The following is a 19,658-nucleotide window of genomic DNA, read 5'->3' as shown; positions in this document are numbered from 1 at the left end:
TTTTCTGTGATTCTGCAGGAGTAAAACCAAACTAGATAGGAACATCCACAAACCTGTCCTTGTATAGTAAAGTAGGCAGGTCCCTGTGGAATCATCATCATTTGAGATCCAGGGGCTGGCTGATAGACATGGGTGGGTGTCACAGTTCTGGGGCCACTGCTGGGTGGGACACCTCTAGGCCCACTGCCTTGGGGGAGGTTGGCCCTGTTTGTGTAGTAGGGCTGGAAAAGAAGAAAAGAGGTGTTCATGATATGAATGACGGAAAACTCTGAACATGACAACATTAGCAATACACGGAGAGAGCAAAAAGAAGGCATTTAAAAGGAAAACCAAGCAGAAAAAGGAAATTCTGAATCAATAGTGTGAGACTTTCCAATAAGTGCCAAGTGGTTCTGGAGACTTGAGGCACAGCCTATAGTTTGTCCATGAGTCTGTGACTAGACATGACTGGGAACATATTGGCCCTGTCTGCCAGAAGAGATAAAGCCACTAATGCCGCTTCATTCAGGCTCCTCATTGACATTCTGCAGCTCGCCTGGGAGCTAACAGCGAGCCAACAGGATAACAATGGGCCAACACAGCCCCACTCTGCCAAAAATTACACACAATAAATGTACTCCGAAAACAGACAAAATAGACCATAAGGAAACATTCAATCAAGGAGGAAAACAAGTTACCTGCAGTGATCTGAAGCTTCCCTTCATCAGCACACAACACAGATCGCACACAGTGACACATCAAATGCAAGCGAGAAGGTGAGACAGGTTGAAAAAAAAGAAAGCATCATGATCAGTTAGAGGAAAGCCACCAGAGGCCATCAGTTCTGAGCATAGCAGTGGAAAAAAAACAGCCAACATGCAGGAGATGGGAGAATGGCAGAAACACTCGGAGTGTCAGTGGTCCATGTCATTGTGCAGAAAATATTAACACAGGTCTAAAGTTGGCTAAGCATGTGTAACAAGCAGATAAAGCCCATGACTGTTTTCACCCATGCATCCCTAATGATGTGGTGGACATAACAAAACTAGATGTAAAACCATCTGCTTTTATTGAACAAGACCTACAGCTTTTGTTCTCAAAGATTACGGTTTTGCCAGGTATATCTGTATTTGTTCAAGGTCAAATAAGGATTATATATATATATATATATATATATATATATATATATATATATATATATATATATATATATATATATATATATATATATATATATATAAAAGCGCCATTAGTACCTGCTGGTGTAAAGGCCTGGGCCCTGGCGCAAACTAGACAGGAAGAGTCAGACAGTGCAGAGGTTAAAGACAGAAGTAAACACTCATGCACTACTCTTAAGCAACTACAAACAAAACCTCAAAAGTACTAAGTATTGAACTAATTTACAGAGTTTGGAGAGCGCAGGTGAAGGAGACTGAACATTGCATATTCACTTTGACGTTATGAAACAACTTGTTCATGATTCAAAATGCAAAATCATTATCATAATGAGTCATTAGCCCAAGATTAAACCTGAAAGATGTCAAAGGATGTGTGAGCCAAATGTGAAACTGTGAAAGGCAGGCCAGTCCAAAACGCATGCAAGGGTTTTTGTAAATTTCATGATAGATTTAGGATATTATGTGATCATTCTAATGTCTAATCGAATCTAATCAGAAAAAGAAGAAACTGGAAAAGCTACGGGAAACAGAGAAACATGGTAACAAGTAGGTGTCAAAATAAAGTGTATTTGACTTGTAGCTGAAAATCTATCATATCAATTGCACGCAGATCTATTGCACGCGGACTGGAGGACAGTGAGCATGCCTACCTGTCTGGGCTGTGGTGTTGGGTTCATTTGTGGAGGAGGTGGGGTGGCAAACACAACAGAGGCAGGCTGCCCAGGTGGAAAGGAAGGCTGCAAGAGAGAAGGAGCAAATAAATAGAAAAAGTGGAAAAGGAGTCAAGTATGATGCAGGTGACAAAGGAGAGGTGTAATTAGACTTAAATGTTGTGCTAACACCTGAATGCAGTCATGATTTTGCCATTTTATGAGTTTTGTTTTCAATATCTTGCTGATATAATAATGAGCGAACAGAGATGACACATTTTCTGAACTGTTTTACTCTCCTGGCTTTTCATTAATCAGCGTTATAGTTCTAGTTCTACGTCTCTTCATCATCAAAAGTAATTGCATGCTTGACTGTTGGATGAAAAAAAAAAGTCCAGATTAAGTAGCAAAGATTTTCAGAAAACTGATGCGACATGTCGTGTTGCTGGTGTATATACGTCCGTATCACTCTTAGGCTACATCCATTTTCCTATACGAACATTTTCTGTGCTGGTTTCAAGTAAGCGCTCTATAAAAATCAAGCTGTTTCTCCCGTCCACACAGATTCACTGGATTTGCAAATGTGTAGTACATACATCAGACTATCGCGCTGTAATCCTCTGACAACAATAAGATGACAGCACGATGAATGCGCAAATGAAGCCTGTGAGCTGATTCTAACACTGGAGCATAAACAAAGTGATCGATAACAGACATTGGTGTTTACCGACAAGGCTGGTGAGCTTCTATTACAAGTCACCACTGAATTACATTAAAAAAAAAAAACACGTATCCTACTGGGTAACGCTCAAATTTATGATCTAGTGATGTGATGACAAGAATAGTAACTGACACGTGCCTCTCTGAAAGCAATTTGACAGTGGGAACATCATCAACATCACAGAAACATCTTACAATATTTTAAATATTTATAATTTTATGTACATTAATTTTCCTGTGTAATGTGATACCCAAGTTTGTGTTGTTAACTTGTGAGGATTCTTACCTGTGAGAGACCAGGGGAGGGGGCAGGATGGGGATTGGAAGGGGGTCCTGTTATAGGCTGTGATGCTTTATTCATTTCATGGAGTTCTGCATGAGGAGGCGGGCGTCGACCTGTGTAAGAAGCTTCAGAAAGACACATGATGATTGCTCAACAAGCACTAGCCATTAGGAAACACACAGCAGTTGTTGAGTCAATTAAAAGTAGCAACATTCAAAAGAAGGCAAAATGTAGTAAAAAATAATAACTCACATTTATGAACCCTTTAAGGTTCCAGTTGTGGTTCCAGCAAGATTTTTCCTACTGGAAGACAGAACACAGTCGTTTGAAAGTAGTAAAATATCAAAGATCAATGCTGTCAAAGTAACAAATTGGCAAACCTCATTCTCTTGACAAAACATGACACTTGAATAAAGAGCGGCGCTAATACGACTAGAAGCTTTTATCTTTGCGTCGCACACGACTTAAGGGAGCAATTCTAGATTTCATCATCATCATCATCAACAGTGGTGTCAAACCATAATATGCAGATTACTATGGGGAAGTTTCAGTCGATGGTAGATAAGATTTAGATACAAGATACAGATTAATGATTTTAGCAGCGTTAGATAATGGCTCCAGTTACTCATAGTTCAAGCCAGCAGCCTGTATAGCAGAGTTTTAAAAACAATGCTTAAGTATAAATTTATATTTCGTAGTGTATGAAAAAGGAAACTGTTTCAGTTTTTATTTATACCCAGCCTTAGTCATTGCAAGAGGCCAGTCACAAGTCTGCTAGTGTGGTAAAACCGTCCACTCATCAAAAAATTATGAGGTCTAAAATTAGGTGCCAGCATCTCGTAAAAGGGAATAAAATCACAATTTGTGTTGCAATGTGATGACACAAAAAAAGCCTGATATGAATTTTGGGACGGCGTAACTATAGAGCAGATGGAGCAGTGCAGACGGGGTCCTTTGAGCTTTGGTCGAGCCTGGTTACACTTTGTTTGTGTGCCGGTGCCCTAAAATCAACGCATCTTGCCTGCAGCGGAAGCTTGGACAGGGAACGGATTTTATAGCCAAAATGAACCAGTTACTCAAACAATAACCAACGCTGGATCAACAAACCCCATACAGCCATCTTAGATTAAAGGAATAGTTACTAACACTCAGAACAGAATGCAAAGTACGTTAACTAAAACTGACAGTGCCAGAACAGTGATGCTATACAATAATATGACTCTAAATCTAACCATTATGTAAAATACTTTGTAAAAACCGACAAAAATTAAAAAGAAACAGCATCAACTCCAAGCCTGCTTGAAAAGCAAATATAAGAAAGACAAATGTATATTGCTGAATCTTCAGGTAAAGTCAACAGAGAGAGAGAAACAGTTAATTATCCTCTATGTTTTGAAAAAGTTTCATAGTAAAGTTGAATTTTCTTGTGTTGACAAAAAATGGAAACTGAAACAATGATAAGGGAATAAGCAGGAGGTAATGAATGACTACTTTGTGGTCTCTAATGCTGCAGCTAGCAATCTGTCAAAAACAGAGCATATGAAAAACAAAGAAAGAAATCATGCAAATTGAACACAAACAAAAAAAGGCCTACACACAGATGCAGCTGGAATCTAGACACTTATTTGAGTTAAATTTGAGTTTCTCTTGTCAGGACCTCTTAGCTTCAACGTGGACTAAGTGCACTGACTTTTCCACAAGGAGTCATGTCGATCCAAATTTAGCAGTATAATGACACAGTAAAGAAGGCATCCAGGTCAAAAACTGAAGGCATCACCAAGGTAATCTGTTGTTTTTGCCATTGGCTGAGGTAAAGTGAGCGCATTCAGGCAGACATGGGTCAATGCAGCCATTGGAATAAGAGAGACACGACAGATCCTTGTCAGGTGATAATGCATGCAAAGGTCGAAAAAATGATTCCAAGTTTAACTTCAATGTTGTTTTGTTGTGCTGCCCAGAGTACTGATCAAAGGAGCCCTATCGGAATTTCCAGACTCAACTCACTTGCATGCATTTAAAATGTTGAAATCTTGTTCTGCACATGTAAGTGCCACACCATGATGTAGCACAGCTTTTTTTTAGTTATTTAATAATTAGTTATTGCCTTGTAAATTTGAATTCTTTTCTGAAATGACTTAAACCGTTAAAATACCCCTGTAATAACGCAAGGTGGCGATAAAAAAGTGTCAGAACTGTACGAAGTACATGTATTGCAGCTCAGCAGAAACTCTGCAACAGCCCAACACACACTCCATGGGGAGACTTTGGCTTGGTCAGGTAAAATGTATAACACATGAGCATACACTCCAATGATGACTATAGCAGCCACTAAGACTCTGGTTCAGTTCCTGTTAGACTGAATAAAGACAAATATCAGTCAACTTTGCGATTTCAAGGATTAAACAAACAATGGTCCCAACATTCCTCTGTCACTCTCGACTTACCAAAGCCAAAACACATCCATGTGCAACTCTTCTTTTTGGTTGACATAAAATTCCAAAATTATCTAAACTATAATCATTAATAGGTGCGAGAGAAGCGACCATCATTGAAAACCCCCCCCAAAAAAAAAAAAAAAAAAAAAACAGAATATCAAACATAAAATATGCATAGAGAGAAAAGTAAAATAAAACTATTGATAATAATAAGCATCATCATCCACAAAACAACCCGATTCAATCATGTATCTTGAGGTAGGGAAAATTAAATAATAATGAGGGAAAAACTGGAAAAACATTTGGTTTCTTGAAAAATAATAAAACATGAGCCCAAAGACCTGCCAGGGAGGACACGACAGCACGTAACGTATTTTAGTCACCTGCCTGTGCGTGTGGAGTCTGGTCGCTCCAATAGATGAGGGGTTTCAGAACAACTTGAATCACAGCTCTTAAAAAAACATAACACCAATTTGCTGCATTCAGGGACGCTCAGAATTTATAGACACCATGAAAGCAGGATCATTTTGAGAGTGTGCCACCCACAGTACTTCCTTGTTCACTCAGTTGAATCAAAATAATTTTTTTCCGTCATTACATAAGGAGAAAGAAAAAAATATATACTGAAATACACATGGATCTTCAGGAAAGGAAACAGCACAGACAGTGCTCTGTGGAACTGAGACATTGATAAAACAAAAAAAAGTCACTATTTTTAATGAATGATGATGAAGACAAGTTCTTTGGTCATTTATCAACATCATTCAAAATCCCTGAGAAAGCAGGAAGGAGTCCCTCAGACAGACATTGAGGAACAGAGAAGTGATTTACTTATTTATTACTTTATTTATGATCATTTATTGTACTTTTGGTTTCAAATACATGGTTGTGGCACGGACACTACTGAAAATAATCCTGAGTTATGCGGAATCACCTTCTTTTCTTTCTCTTGAGGAAAGCACACAGCATGAAATAGTTTTAATTATCATTGCCACCTGGACAAAATGTTTCAGAGAGACTCTGAGTAAGCACATCTGTAAGAGTGTCTTAGTGTAGTGTGTCAGCAGTATGGAAACTACATGACTGGGGCTGACATGGAGCCATTAAGGCTCATTTACAAACCGAGGGATTATATGACCAGAATGGTCAAATGCTCATTGGTGTACTTGTCTTTTTCAGGCATGCACAATCACTGCATTTGGAAATAGTCACCTTAAACGCTCTAAGGTCCTTAATACTGACTGAGCAACAATTGCATTACACAAATATTCTGCTCCACACACTCTCTTATTTCAGACCATTAAAGCACCATAGCGTCACAGCCCTGATTTCAGAGACTGTCAGAGGTGCAGATATGTGAGCTGAGGAACGGACTCCACGCGCCCAACCCCCCCATAATAACACATGGCTCAGTCATCTGAGCTGAGTTGACATGTAGTAGCGTGGACATCCAGCCACCAGTACCAGAGTTTGCGACACATGCGCCACAGACTGTTGCATAAACCCCGAAGACACTGTCATGTACCACTCTGCATCAGGCACATTGCTGCTGAACAATGTCTACTTCCAAAATAACTCATAAACATTAATCAAACTTAAAATAATGGCAGGAGGCATCCACCATCTACACTAAAATCATCCAAGAAAATTCATTTCATCAGATTGTAAAATGCCAGGAACATAACATATACTGACACAGGTCTCCTTAAATCATTCTGTCATTCAAATTTATTGCCACTACAAAACATGCTTCAATATTAAGTCTAATAGTGGAATCCTAAATTAAAAACATGTTTTTGGACTGTAGAAAAAACGCCATTTTCTCAATACTTCAGTGAAAAACTGCTCGTGCCCCATAGTCAGATGTCCCCTTGCAGCAAGGGGACAAATGTCCAGCATTTTTCAGAGTTTTTAAGATATTGGACCTAAGTGGAGCACTGCAGCAAGTTTCTTTCAATCAAATTATTTATAGAAGAAAATAACACAGTTGACCTCCCAGCTTATGTATTTCAATGTGATGGGTTTTTCACAAACATGCTTTATTGCACTACACTTATGTGTGGTACAGAGATGGGGTTTTTGTCACACTGATGAGATTTGGCTCTTCAGGAGCGTTCATTTTAAAAAGAGAACTCAAATGGATGAATAACTTTTTTTGCTCATTCCAACATGGGCACAAGACTGCCTTACAGTGCCACCAAATCAAGGAGGATTGGGTCACGAAACGTGTCTCTTCTGACAGCAGAAACAAATACATATTGTAGCGTTCACAATAATTGACAATCGATGGGATTTTAAATGGCAGTAAAAATACTGAGCCTTTTGATGTGATGTAAAGTAAGAGTTAAACATTTGCCAGACACAAAGTGGGCAAATAGGTTTTCATTTCATCACCCTATAATTCATTTCTTTTTTACTCCCATGCAGCCCAGAACTATTTTGATGCAAACAGAATTTAAAGATTCACAGCCACTGCACTGTTGGACAATCCCCAGTTAAAGTTTTCTTCAAAATTACACCCTATTTTGTTTGCAAGGCATGCATTATTTGGGCAGGAAATGGGTTTGATTCCGAACATGTTATGCAGTAAACAAAGCAGTTACATTGACTGAAGCCTACCTTCAAAGACAGGTTAAGGGACAAAAAAGGGCTTCCGAGTAAGCAAACTAACAACTGCCTCTAAAGATATTGACAAACAAAGCCAGAAAGAGCTGCAATGCTCATCCCAGGCCAACTGTCAGAAGGTACTGGTTTTCCTGAAGCCACAGGGGCGTGTCTGCACACACGCTCCACTTCTGAGAGACGCTCCGTGCCAATGCCGTTCACGTTCACTACTCCCAACATTCTGTGACAATATTACGCAGTAACGATTGTGCTAACTTTTCTAGGCCTCACGTGGGAGACCACGTGGTTTCCTGAGCTCTAGTCGCGGCTTGAAGTCAAGAAGTTACCGGCAAAACCACGCCTTACAACAACAGCAGCCGTGTCCGATAAATAATAGCGCTTAAAACCTTCCGCTGAACAGCCGTCACGACAAACCGCAAAAGGAATCCAGTGAATCCGATACATTTATCGTCACTAAGCTTGGGAACTGGCGCTTGACAGGTCATTTTCGTAATTACCCAGCAATGACGCTGTCATCCGCATCGTGACGATCACAAAGCCCCCATGAATCGACCAGGTAGAATGACTCAGACACTTGATTTTAAAGCGACGCAAACCAGTACTCTACGACACAGCAACTTACAGTGAGATTTATAGTAAATTAAAATGGAACAGGAGCTCAATGAAGTGTGTTTTGTAAAGCCACGAGGACCATAATAGGTACGCAAAATTGTTCGGAAAGAAAAACAAAACCTACATGATACTGGTTTACAATCAAAGGACCGGACAGCGTTTTATATATACTGTACCCATACTGATGTAACAACTGCATTTAACACTAAAATGCGCAGATTGCCGGCTACATCGTAATCACATGGCATCTGACACATTATATTTACAATGTCAACCATCAATAACTGACTTGACTTACAAGACTACACGGGCACAAGTTCACTATCGCAAAGGTTGCGCTGTAAAGTGATGTAAACACAAACACCGTGCCGATCTAATGATCCCTTATACTCGGCTAGCTGACCGTGTAGCGAGCTAATGCTATCAAAACATATTGCCACGGAAACAACAACAACGTGACGTGACAACGCATTTGTCGTGACGCCTTTCAAAATATCACACGCCGTCAAATGACATCCAACTGTTGACTTCTTCTCTACAGTTGTATCGCAAGCGTTTGCTCAAAAGCCAAAGTAGCCCTATGAAGAAAGAACACCCACGTCGTGTTAGCACAGAATGCTAGCATTCAGCTAGCCACATCAGACAGCAAAAAAGTCTCCACAGCAATGTTTATGAACACTATAAAGGAGCTAAACACACTTCAACATTGAATGGGTGTCAATGTGTCAAGAGCGGAGTGTTTTCCATTAATAAATATGATGAAAGATTGAAATAATTATCTCAGGACCGCAACGTTACCTTTCTCTCCTTGAGTCCGCAGAGCCGGACGGACGGAAAATCTTCCCGGAAGCCGGTAGAAAGGTAATTCCGGCGAAATCCCATCACGTGAAACTTCCCCACTAGTTCTGCTATTTTCTTCGACGGGCTATTTTTTCATCTAATAAATTACGATCATGACCCATCCACATTTTCAGTGCGTAAATTTAAAACATCTGTTTAATAATGTTTAAATTAGATGAGCTTCTTGTCTGAAGGACGCAGAAAAACCCAAGAAAAACTTCTGTCTCAGAAGTAAGAAATTACAACAAAGCCGTCGCAAGAGCAATGTAAACTGATGTGCTAGAAAACTTGGATGAAATGAAATTATTTTAGTCATAACTGTATTATTTACAACAAATAAATGCAAGCAGCATATCATTCCCTGTAGTCATTTTGATAATGATGCATCACTAACTTCTCACAGTTGGAATTTAGTAGAAGTAGTAGTATATTCCAATCCTAAATCAAGCATACAACTCTTGCTCAATGTGATCTCAGGGATCGAAAGGAGCAGAATAGAGTAACAATTCAAAAAATGTTCACCCCCTTTTTTCGAAAGAATTTCAGCCCCTCGTAGATTTCTGTTTCATGGAGTCCAAGAGCATAACTGAATTATTAATCCTCAGGACCATGTCATTACATTCCATCATTTGACAACTTCAGAAGGTTTCCAGACATGTTACTCTTGCGCCGCCACTTTCCATTGGTAATAGGGGTTTAACCGGAGACCTTTATCAATAATGTAATTGACATTTCATAAGATAAGGCTTGCATGGATCAGTCAAGCAGACATTTTATTACACTTGTCATAAGAATAACTGTTAAAAAAGAGAGAGACATATTTCCACCATGTGGATCTTAATTTTATTTTTGATTCAACCTTTACACTTCTGTAACAAAAACCAAAAATAAAGACACTGTGATAAAGAAGACAGTTTCAAATTCTCAAAATACAAATGGCCAACGTGGGATAGGGCAGGAGACGCATTCGCTTTCATGGTCTGATGCATGAAAATGAGGAGAGAACATTTGCTTTGATTTAAGTGGCCCCCTGTTCAAACTAACAGCTGCTTTGGTGCAAATGTAAGTGGAAGCTGTGAGCTACCAGATATCTTGTCTCTGCCAGAAAAACCAGACCACGACACCCCAATTAATTATTAACGATAGCAGGAAGGGGTGCAAGAGAAAACAAATATGGAAGCCAGATCGTCCTGCCCCACCCCTCTCAGCCATGCAATCAACTAAATAAAACCACTGCTGAGAACAGCGAGTGTTTGCTTCAGAGCGAGAGGTGAGTTTTAATATTAGGGGGAACTAGGTTTCATAGTCAGGGTTTTTCCGAAGGATAACAAATCCCTCCAGAATTGGTGTGACTGGGAGGTACTCTTCTGTTGCTAGCTCTGCTCTCTCTCCATGTGCCAGCAAGACAGGCGTGGTGTGAGTCTGGAAGCCAGTGATGGCTTTGGGCTTTCCTGCCTGGCCCACAACATCCACAGCCTGAGAAGGGAAGTATTAATTATACATGTGATGTAAATGCAGCGCTCTTGGAGACAAACAATACTAGTCGCATCATTACCTGTCCAACTCTGACAGATACAGGTAGTGGTCGCAGTTCTTCATCGAAGGTGACCAGCATTCGTGGTTGCATGGCCGCCACCAGGCCATAGAGAATGTAGTGAGATTTCCCCAAGATAACTGGAACAGAGAAAAATGTCAACTTGTTATTGTAATATATAATGACTATGGGATTTCACAGGCGACTACTGCGGAGATGGTTTCAGTTAAACACTTATATTGACAATGAGGGTTTATCAAGATTGAGTTTGCTTTTTATAAAAAAAGAAAAAAGGGGGCTCATGAGCAGACTGAAAATGAAAGTGTTATATGTTAAATTAAAAGTTATCAAAATTCTATGCACTTGTGCTAAAACCACATCAACTACTACAACTATAAAATGATTAACTGATTTCATGATTTTCAAATGTATCAATTGTCAGCCCAAACTGTTAAAATATTAGTATTAAAAAGAGATTATTTTGCATTACGTGTGAGTTGAGACTGATTTCACTTTCAAAGAAGAAAAAGAACTTTGAACTTTCATTTATGAACATTTTGCAAAGGTCTTTCAAACCGAACATCACAGATGAAGGCTTTACTGTGTAGTTTTGATGTCAATTTATGTGGTTCACATTAAATCGTAAATTAAAGTTTTACTGTAAAATATCATTTTGATGCGAGAATTAAAGGGATCATTTGATTGTTTAATCCTTGAGGGGCAGAACAATGAATCAGAAACAAAAGCAGACAATGGCTAAAGCTATGAATGTGTGTGGGAGTATAGTGTTAAAAGCAGCGTGAGGAAAAATTGCTCACTGTTCTTGACGTCGAGGAAAGAAACAAGTACGGTGAGTAGCCCAGCCACAGCAACCTGACTCATCAGCTGCCTGTCACTATGGTAGGGACAGAGAGTCAGTGTGCCTTTGCCCAGGTGAGTCAGACCCTGCACAGGAACAAACACCACAAAGTCAACATGAAAGGCACACACTTCAGGGATGCGTCACTTTTACAAAAGTATATGTGTGATGTGCATTTGATTTGAAGCCCACCTGAGCCAGTCGGACCATGAAGAGATTGTTGGGGTCTTTGGCGTGATACTGTGCCAACTGTCGCAGCATAGCAGCCAGGCGGGCATTATTTGTGCCTGTGAAAAAGTAGCGTAAAAAGTGAATGATACTCCAAATATGACTACTCAGACCTTCATAACTCCCTGCTTAATATTACGTAGTACTCAGTTGTTTTCACATTTTTAGGAAATCAATTGGAAACTATCATGCACTGTTTGTTTGTACAAAAATATTTTTCAGCCATTAACCTTTTTGAAAGGCATTAGATTACATTGTTTTAGCCTTCAACGTATTTTTCCCCAAAAGAGTAAGTTTAACTTTTTCCCCGATAATCATAACAGTAACTAAGCCGGGGCTTTTGTCCCAGGAACATTTCCAGTATGGGACTTACCGCTGCCCACCATGCCCATGGCGAAAATTGAATTGTGGGAAACTTCGGGGTCAGCGTCATGGGAAAACTTGCTCAAGGTGTCCAGGATGTTCAATCGTGGATTGGACACTGAAATCAGAGCCAAAGCCAGGGGCACGGCCCTCCTCAAAGCTGGCTCGCCATAACGGAGCTGATGAAATAAAAAGAAATCACAAATCAGCGTAAGTGTCATGCAATGTTATTTTATGTAAAAACAAGTCACAAATTGCTCACCAGATGGCCAAACGTTCGCAATGCCATTTCGGAACCAATCTCTTCCCCCATGGCAATGAGGGCGATGCCAAGTACTGCTACACCCTGAGATGAAAATATGTACAACTTAGTATTGCACCTTCGTATTTTGCTTAGACTCCAAGGGCCTGTATTAAAAGGCAAGTTTAACAAACCCAGTGAGAGAATCCGATGTGTGGCTTGATCCACTCTGAGCTGTCAAACTAAACTCATTCGGTTGAAAGATGGGGTTTATGGCTAGTTCTATCCATTCAGAGTTGAAGTGTCACTCCTTCTACTTCTCCACAGTGGAAATAAAAACATTCATCACTGCATATGCGACTAACGGACACTATAAAAATGTGTGCCTTTATTGCAAGGGGCTGAAAATATTTTTTATAAGTGACAGTATGAAGAAAAAATGTAGTATTTAACAAATATTTAGAGAGAAGGCACTCGACCACAGACAGCTCCTGTCATTCTACTCCAACACACAAGTTACTAAAATCTCCAAGTCCACTCCTGATGGAGATTTCTGCATAGAGTCTGTGCTTCAACACAGTAAACTGCAGCCAACCTACTCGCAAGCAGGTTCAGTTCAGAGCATGTCGCCTGGGTAACTGACACCCGGTTGCACTGGACCTGCTTTGTGATACCAGAAAACCATACTCAGGGCTCCAAGTACAGTAGCACACACTGCTATTTAGTTAAATTTATAGAAATATTTTGGACCACCATTACACAGCCATAGATTTATATACATTTATGAGAATACTAGAGTACTCCATCAGGTCCAGTTTCCACTCATCAACTCAAGTGTTGCGACTATGAACATATCACAGATCAAACAATTAGCAGAATTTGGATACAGTCCTGATATCCATGATAACTGACTAACTGAGCGAAGAAAACAATTGCATTACCTGGTGAGAGCCCATATCCGCTGTGTCTTTCTTGTCTTTATCCTTTTTGTCCTTCTTGTCCTTTTCTTCTTCTTTTTCTTTCTCCTTTGCTTCATAGTGCTCACTGCAGATGTGAAGAAGCTGCTGCACCTTCAGCACATTTCCAGATCCTGAAAGTCAAGTACAGCAACCAATTAACTGTTTGGTCACATGATGTTAACATTATTCATATATTATGTTTTAAAAAGACAAAGAATGAAAAATTATAGAGTAAAAACATCAGGATTTCCTTTACGTCAATATGCATTTAAGTGTTCTCACTAATATTAATGAGTTAGTGCTTATTTGGGATTCAACTAACATTTTTCATTTGATTAAAATTATGATACAAACCTGCGTACGCACAGATGTCCACCAGTGTGTTTGCAAAACTACGGAAAGGTTCAGGAACAACCTGAAGAGCTGCCAGTGTTGTTTCAATAGCCTCTCCTTTACCTGCCAACAGAAGTCATGCCAAACATCATTTCTGTCTGCTCATAGAAGAATACTGCATATATATATATTTTTATTCTATATTTTTTCCTACCAAGGTGGTTCAGGCCTAACCCAAGCGGCAGCCAGCGGGCATAGGTGTCCTTCAGCTCTTGCTCATTTTTCTCCATGATAGTTTGCACTATTGAAGAGGTGACGTCACCATTACAAGACCCGACAGCGATCATTCCACACGCCAATGCTGTCACGCCAACCACCTTCACAGTACAGATGATAGCAAATTATAACTTACGACTTTATGACTTTCTTCATGGAAAAGTGTAAATAAAATAAAATGTAAAAATGTAATAACTATGTATAAGACTGCATGTGTACCTCCATGCTGGATTTGGAGTCACCCATGACTGGGAGAAGAAGGGACAAAACATCTTCTCTGTTGGAGCCAGCATAAGCCAAGCCCAAACTGCAATTACAGCAAAGTATTATGTGAAAATCTCCTCATTGTCAGAACTCAGTCGTGGCACTCTTGAGTTTAACAATTACACGAGGTCTCATTGAAATGGTGGAAATAGCTAAATCCAAAGATTTTAGAACTGGGAGTGCCATCTAGTGGGCTGCGAAAATGAGGACACTGTTTCATGAAGCCTCATCAAAATTCTCAAAGCCTCAGATATTTGCTAAAGAATTTCTCACCCGAAAATGGATCCTATCCTCATGATGTTGCTGTTGTTAAGGACATAGTCAGAGAGCAGAGCGAGGGCAGGGTCACACTCATTCCTTACACCAGAGTTTACGATTCCACAAGCCAGCAGAGCACCAGACTAGAGAAGAAATAACATGAGTGGGAGAGCTGATTTAAAGAGTGATATGAATTTCATGACTACGTAATAATAACACACTTTATTTAAAAGTGTCTTTCAAAACACTCAAGGATACTGTACAACTTAAAAATAATTAAAAGCAGACTAAAACAATTGTTTCTCCATATTGAATGATTACTTCAATCTCCTCTAAGACACAATTTAACACTCCCTTTTCTTATATTAATTTGCATGATTACTTCCAATGAATGTATTACATATAGTGAAGGCAACATTTAATCTTGGCTAACCAAGTCTCTGAATCATCATAGTCACTTCTCTTTAATTTAATCAAAACAATTGTTGCAATTGTTTGTTGTTTTTTTTTTTAAATGAGCCACAGAGATGATTAAGCCAAATGCATCATGTAGCGATAAACATATAACGATTAAGTCTTAGACCTGTCTTCAGATGTTATTATTCGATTCACATCTAAGGGAATTATCAGAATTTATGACTGGCATGTTAGCAACATGAAAAAATAGTAAATGACCACTGAAAGGTGCGCACACTTAACTAAGGTTTCTGGTCATAACTGGTTCATAATTTTAACCTCAAGGAAAGTAACAGCTTTATAAGTACGAGTATTTTATAAATTACTACAATACACATGTATGTATACACATTTGTTATCTTTGAAAAAGAGCTGAGTGGAGGATTTAAAGTGGGTGCAGTAGTTTATGTTTACCTTGATATAGTCCTCAGAGGAATAGAGATATTTGTCAATCTGTGTCAGACCACCATCAACGTCCCACAGCAGGATCATACCCAGAGAGGCTGCAGCACTGAACATGCCTGAAAGTGGTGATGATATATAACTTCATACATTGCAGGACTCTAACATACTTTTGTTTAAAAAACTGAAATATTGTTTACCGTGGTCCTTGTTTTTGTACAACCATTTATTGCCGTCATCTGTCAGCAGCTTATCTTGTCCGAAGGCAGCATTGACGAAGCCATTTACAAAGGAAGAGGCCAAGTTCATACGAGCGGAGTCCACCTGTGAGCCGCTGCCTCCAAACCCTTCAGATAATGAATACATATTTTAGTTACCAGCTACCATAGCATAACTCCATATTGAAGCATGAAGGTTCTTAATAGTAGTTGAGAGGGACTCACGGTTGTTCTCCAAGTGGGTTTTGTATATGTCATCTGGGACCTTTGGCTCCATGATGTCCAGCTAATAACAAAACAATAGGCTGGTTAACAGGGACTAAATTATCACTTCAGGAAAACATTACTGGTAAAGTGTAAAAATAACAAAGCTCAAATAAACTGTATTTCATGGGAATTATTTAAATGAATGAGTCTAATGAAATTAAGCTAATAAAGCAACTATCATTCAATTAGACTGAAAAGCTTGTATTCGACACAATATAGCGATAAAAAAAAACAAACCAAGATCTTGCTTTTTTGCAACATTTTTTGGTGATCAACACAATTCTCATATGCAGTACCTTGACCAAGTCAAGAGACATCATGAAGGAAGTTGCATGAGACTCGTATGTTATAGAGCAAAACAACATGCAATACCAACGACAAAAATAGCCTTGAGGGAGCTGGATTTCAGCCTTGCTATTAGTCAGCTGCTTGTCCATTGAAATCCCACCAGATGAATTCAAGACAATATAAGTGGGACAAACTCAAAATGAATTTGAATGTACCAGTTCTCACCTCTCTTGCCAGGGCTAAGAAGTTGCTGTTGAGTTGCACATTGGACATTATCTCTGTCAGATCTTCATAGTCCTCTACGTCTTCGTTAAGCTCCAGGTACATGCCGTGTCGCCCCAGCATGAAGGCCATTTGCTTCTGGATCACTCTGCAAGAATGAAACAACCATTTAAAAAAAGTCCCACTCAGGCACAGTCATGAATTTAAGCACGCAGAGGTGCAAAGTACAAATACAAGTGTGAATACAGATGGCAAAAAAATGTATGTACAACAAGCGTAACAATAGGAATTGTCTGATACAACCGTACTGAAACAAAGAGCATTTTACAAGTATGAAATGAAAACCATCAAGATTCTTTTGATACACCTGACCGAAAACAGGCAATAAGATTTATAGAGCCAACTGACTGACTGAACATAAAACATGAACCTCAGACTGACACCAGTATACACACAGTTACATATGACCACTATTTGGTAAAATAGGGAAACATGGAAATGAAGGGCAAAAACTGTTTTACATTTTGCTCTTTTTCTAGCTCTGTGTAATGTACAAAGAAATATGGAATTATATGTAACAATGATAATAATAATAATGACGGCATGTTAAACAATAGTAATACAAAAGTCAACTTCTAATGCAAGACATTTACAACATATTACTGGATACTGTAATAAACATTCATCCATTCAATATGGCATAACACAAGTAGTTCTCACATGTCTTTGCAGGATGTGAAGATATTCTCCACAAGCTCTACATCATTGAGCATCAGAGCCAGCCTGAGTGCTTCTGGGTAACGGTTGAATTTTCTGAAGATGGTCAAGGCACATCGCAGCAATGCAGAGTTTTCTGGCTCAGGGACGTAGCTCACACAACTAGAAAATCATAAAGTCAGTAATTCAATTATGATTCAGTCATTCTAAAACATTTTTGTTTGACATGGACAGAAACAAATCTTACCTTGTAAGGTAAAGGCAGACCTTGCCATAAGCGTTTTCATCGATGTAGTCCTCCAGCATGTCCAGTCGTTCAATCTCCATGAGCAGGTCACAAGCCTCGTGCTCAGCATTGTGTGCCATGTTGTAAGGCACAATCTCCTTTACTAGTTTAAGCAGCGTGTCCTGCTGGGTCTTGTCATTCTCATCTACCTCTTGCCACTCCTTAGCCACCTCACCTGCCAGGTGCCTGTCAGAGGGGAAACACAATGACGATTCTATAATCCATCATTTTTAGTCACTAACATTACTATGAAGTAAACAGTCATCTGTCAATTGCTATCATAGATTAAACAACAAGGGGGTAGACGAGGCACTCCTCCAACGAGACAAGACTAAGTTCAGAAGAATGGGACAAGGATTTAATTACTTTTATGAAATTAAAAAGTCAAAATACATGGATGAGCACTGGCTGACAAAACCAGAATTTGTTTTCTAGCTGGCAGCCATGTACGAACTGCACAGTGAGCGCTTTGTTCACAGCACTTAAATGACAGCTGCCACCTGAGGTCAGATCTACTCATTTCTGCGGTTTCTCTTTCTCCAATCTAAATTGCAGTTTTTCCTCTATACTTCCCCACTCATTCACACACCCTGTCAGGTTTTACTGATAAAACAAACAAACAAAGGAACCCCTCTTACCGAACATATTCATGCCCCCAAGATGCCAACTCTTCTTGTGAGCCAAGAAGACGGTACTTCAGACACTCCCTTTCACCACTCATCGTCATGGCAAGAACTGACACCACATCAGCACAGAAACGCTGCAAAATACATTGATTTCAAATGGAATGTGTTTCATGAATAAAACAATGTATTCCAATTAAACAAACTCAGCTTTAAAGCAGGGTAATTGTCTTGTCTTGTCATTTTCAACCACAACATATTATTGAAACTAAACTACCATACCTTGTTCTCACCAGCATCCATGCCGTCATAAATCTCTTTGAGCTTTCCATAATGAGGGCGCAGAAATTTCAGAGGTTTGGGCACCGAGGTCATTGAAGTGGTAGAAGAGCGAATCTGCCGACGCAACTCTTCCAATGCGGATCTGTACAGCGAAGTGTCCTTCTCCTGAAATTTAAACAAGAAAACGGTGTAAACTCTCCGGTCTTCAAATTCATTTTCAGAAATAGAAAAAAAAACCACTTACACACAGTCTTTCCACCATCATCTCCAAATCCTCCTGCAGCTGCTTGTCCTCTTCAGACTGTAAAGCAATATGAAATCAATTTAAAAAATAAACATTCCAAATAAAACGTTGGTGCAAGTTAGACTTAATCATTTCAATGCTGTAAATGGTTTTCATAACACTTTTGCTGAGATGAAAACGAGAGCTCACCTCACACTAGTAATTTATGCAAACCACTGACATACCTGCACTGTCTTAACGAATATGGGTGTAACACCCACTTTATTTCGAATGCCACATTTCTTTGTGCATTCTCTGTGATGCTAAAACTACATAATTTACGTTGTTCATTACTAAGACCGCAAAAACATAATATTCCCTCCAGACGAAATACTTATTTTTACGATCGTCTAAGAAGAACGAACTCCAGCTATCAAATGTGAACATTCACTAACAAAAAAAAAAAAAATCACAAAACAAGACACACAATCCAAAAGTTAACAACATATTCTCTGTCAGTGTTTTGTCTCGAGTTAATAGTTCGGCCAGTGACTGCTGTGTCATACATCATACGGCATAGCAGCTAACCATAGCTAGCACCTGAAGCTAATCGTTATGTGCCGGCTTAGAAAATAATATTGATATTGAAAATAGTTCATTGTGAAAGTCATACACGGATAAAGTAATAACTGGTCTCCAAGGCAGAGCAAGCCACCAGAGCACAAACAGAGCAAAATATCACGGTGTAAATGTAGTTTCTTTTGAATGGCAGGTAGCACAGGCCTGGGAAACCATGTTGTCAAAGCGACAGTGACTCAGGCAAAATAGCGGTGTCTGCTCAAATAGGCACGGATTTACCAGCTCCTGCTCTTCCTTCTTCTCTTTATCCTTTCCCGCGGGCTGTTGGCCCTTGTCTTTGTCCTTTTCCTTCTCATCGGGTTTCTCGGTCTGCTTTTTCTCTTTGTTTTTGGCTTCCTCCATGATTGCTACGATGTAAACTCACGGCTAACAAGAGACACTGCAGAAAACCGGAAGTT

The 19,658-nt window shown here is 39.4% G+C and overlaps 2 protein-coding genes across 4 annotated transcripts in view; both read right to left on the bottom strand.

Annotated features, from left to right (window-relative positions):
- LOC128763565 (eukaryotic translation initiation factor 4 gamma 1-like) overlaps positions 1 to 9,343 on the bottom strand; it is a 34,176-nt gene extending 24,833 nt beyond the window's left edge. The window contains exons 1-7 of one of the 3 annotated variants that reach the window (XM_053872485.1): positions 9,281 to 9,343; positions 3,063 to 3,113; positions 2,814 to 2,935; positions 1,808 to 1,894; positions 1,236 to 1,268; positions 678 to 698; positions 54 to 221 (exon numbers count right to left, since the gene is read on the bottom strand). In XM_053872485.1, coding sequence (XP_053728460.1) covers positions 54 to 221; positions 678 to 698; positions 1,236 to 1,268; positions 1,808 to 1,894; positions 2,814 to 2,888 — 384 coding nt within the window. In that variant the 5' untranslated portion in view covers positions 2,889 to 2,935; positions 3,063 to 3,113; positions 9,281 to 9,343. The remainder of the gene's footprint in view (positions 1 to 53; positions 222 to 677; positions 699 to 1,235; positions 1,269 to 1,807; positions 1,895 to 2,813; positions 2,936 to 3,062; positions 3,114 to 9,280) is intronic. The other 2 variants (XM_053872486.1, XM_053872487.1) reach the window with 2 other exon arrangements.
- An 808-nt stretch (positions 9,344 to 10,151) lies between these two features.
- psmd2 (proteasome 26S subunit ubiquitin receptor, non-ATPase 2) lies at positions 10,152 to 19,657 on the bottom strand. Its single transcript, XM_053873684.1, has 21 exons — positions 19,480 to 19,657; positions 18,643 to 18,699; positions 18,399 to 18,563; positions 18,132 to 18,253; positions 17,455 to 17,679; positions 17,211 to 17,369; positions 16,494 to 16,638; positions 15,939 to 15,999; positions 15,696 to 15,842; positions 15,508 to 15,614; positions 14,653 to 14,780; positions 14,335 to 14,422; positions 14,054 to 14,216; positions 13,861 to 13,962; positions 13,489 to 13,637; positions 12,569 to 12,652; positions 12,317 to 12,485; positions 11,908 to 12,002; positions 11,675 to 11,801; positions 10,878 to 10,996; positions 10,152 to 10,798 (listed from the first exon to the last, which is right to left on the bottom strand). Exons 1-21 carry the CDS (start codon positions 19,600 to 19,602, stop codon positions 10,616 to 10,618), a joined length of 2,718 nt encoding a protein of 905 aa, XP_053729659.1. The 5' UTR covers positions 19,603 to 19,657; the 3' UTR covers positions 10,152 to 10,615.
- Between the last annotated feature and the right edge of the window lies 1 nt (position 19,658).

This window comes from Synchiropus splendidus, chromosome 8 (assembly GCF_027744825.2).
Source record: "Synchiropus splendidus isolate RoL2022-P1 chromosome 8, RoL_Sspl_1.0, whole genome shotgun sequence".
Lineage (NCBI taxonomy): Eukaryota > Metazoa > Chordata > Actinopteri > Syngnathiformes > Callionymidae > Synchiropus > Synchiropus splendidus.
This window is presented reverse-complemented; position numbering and strand designations above follow the sequence as displayed.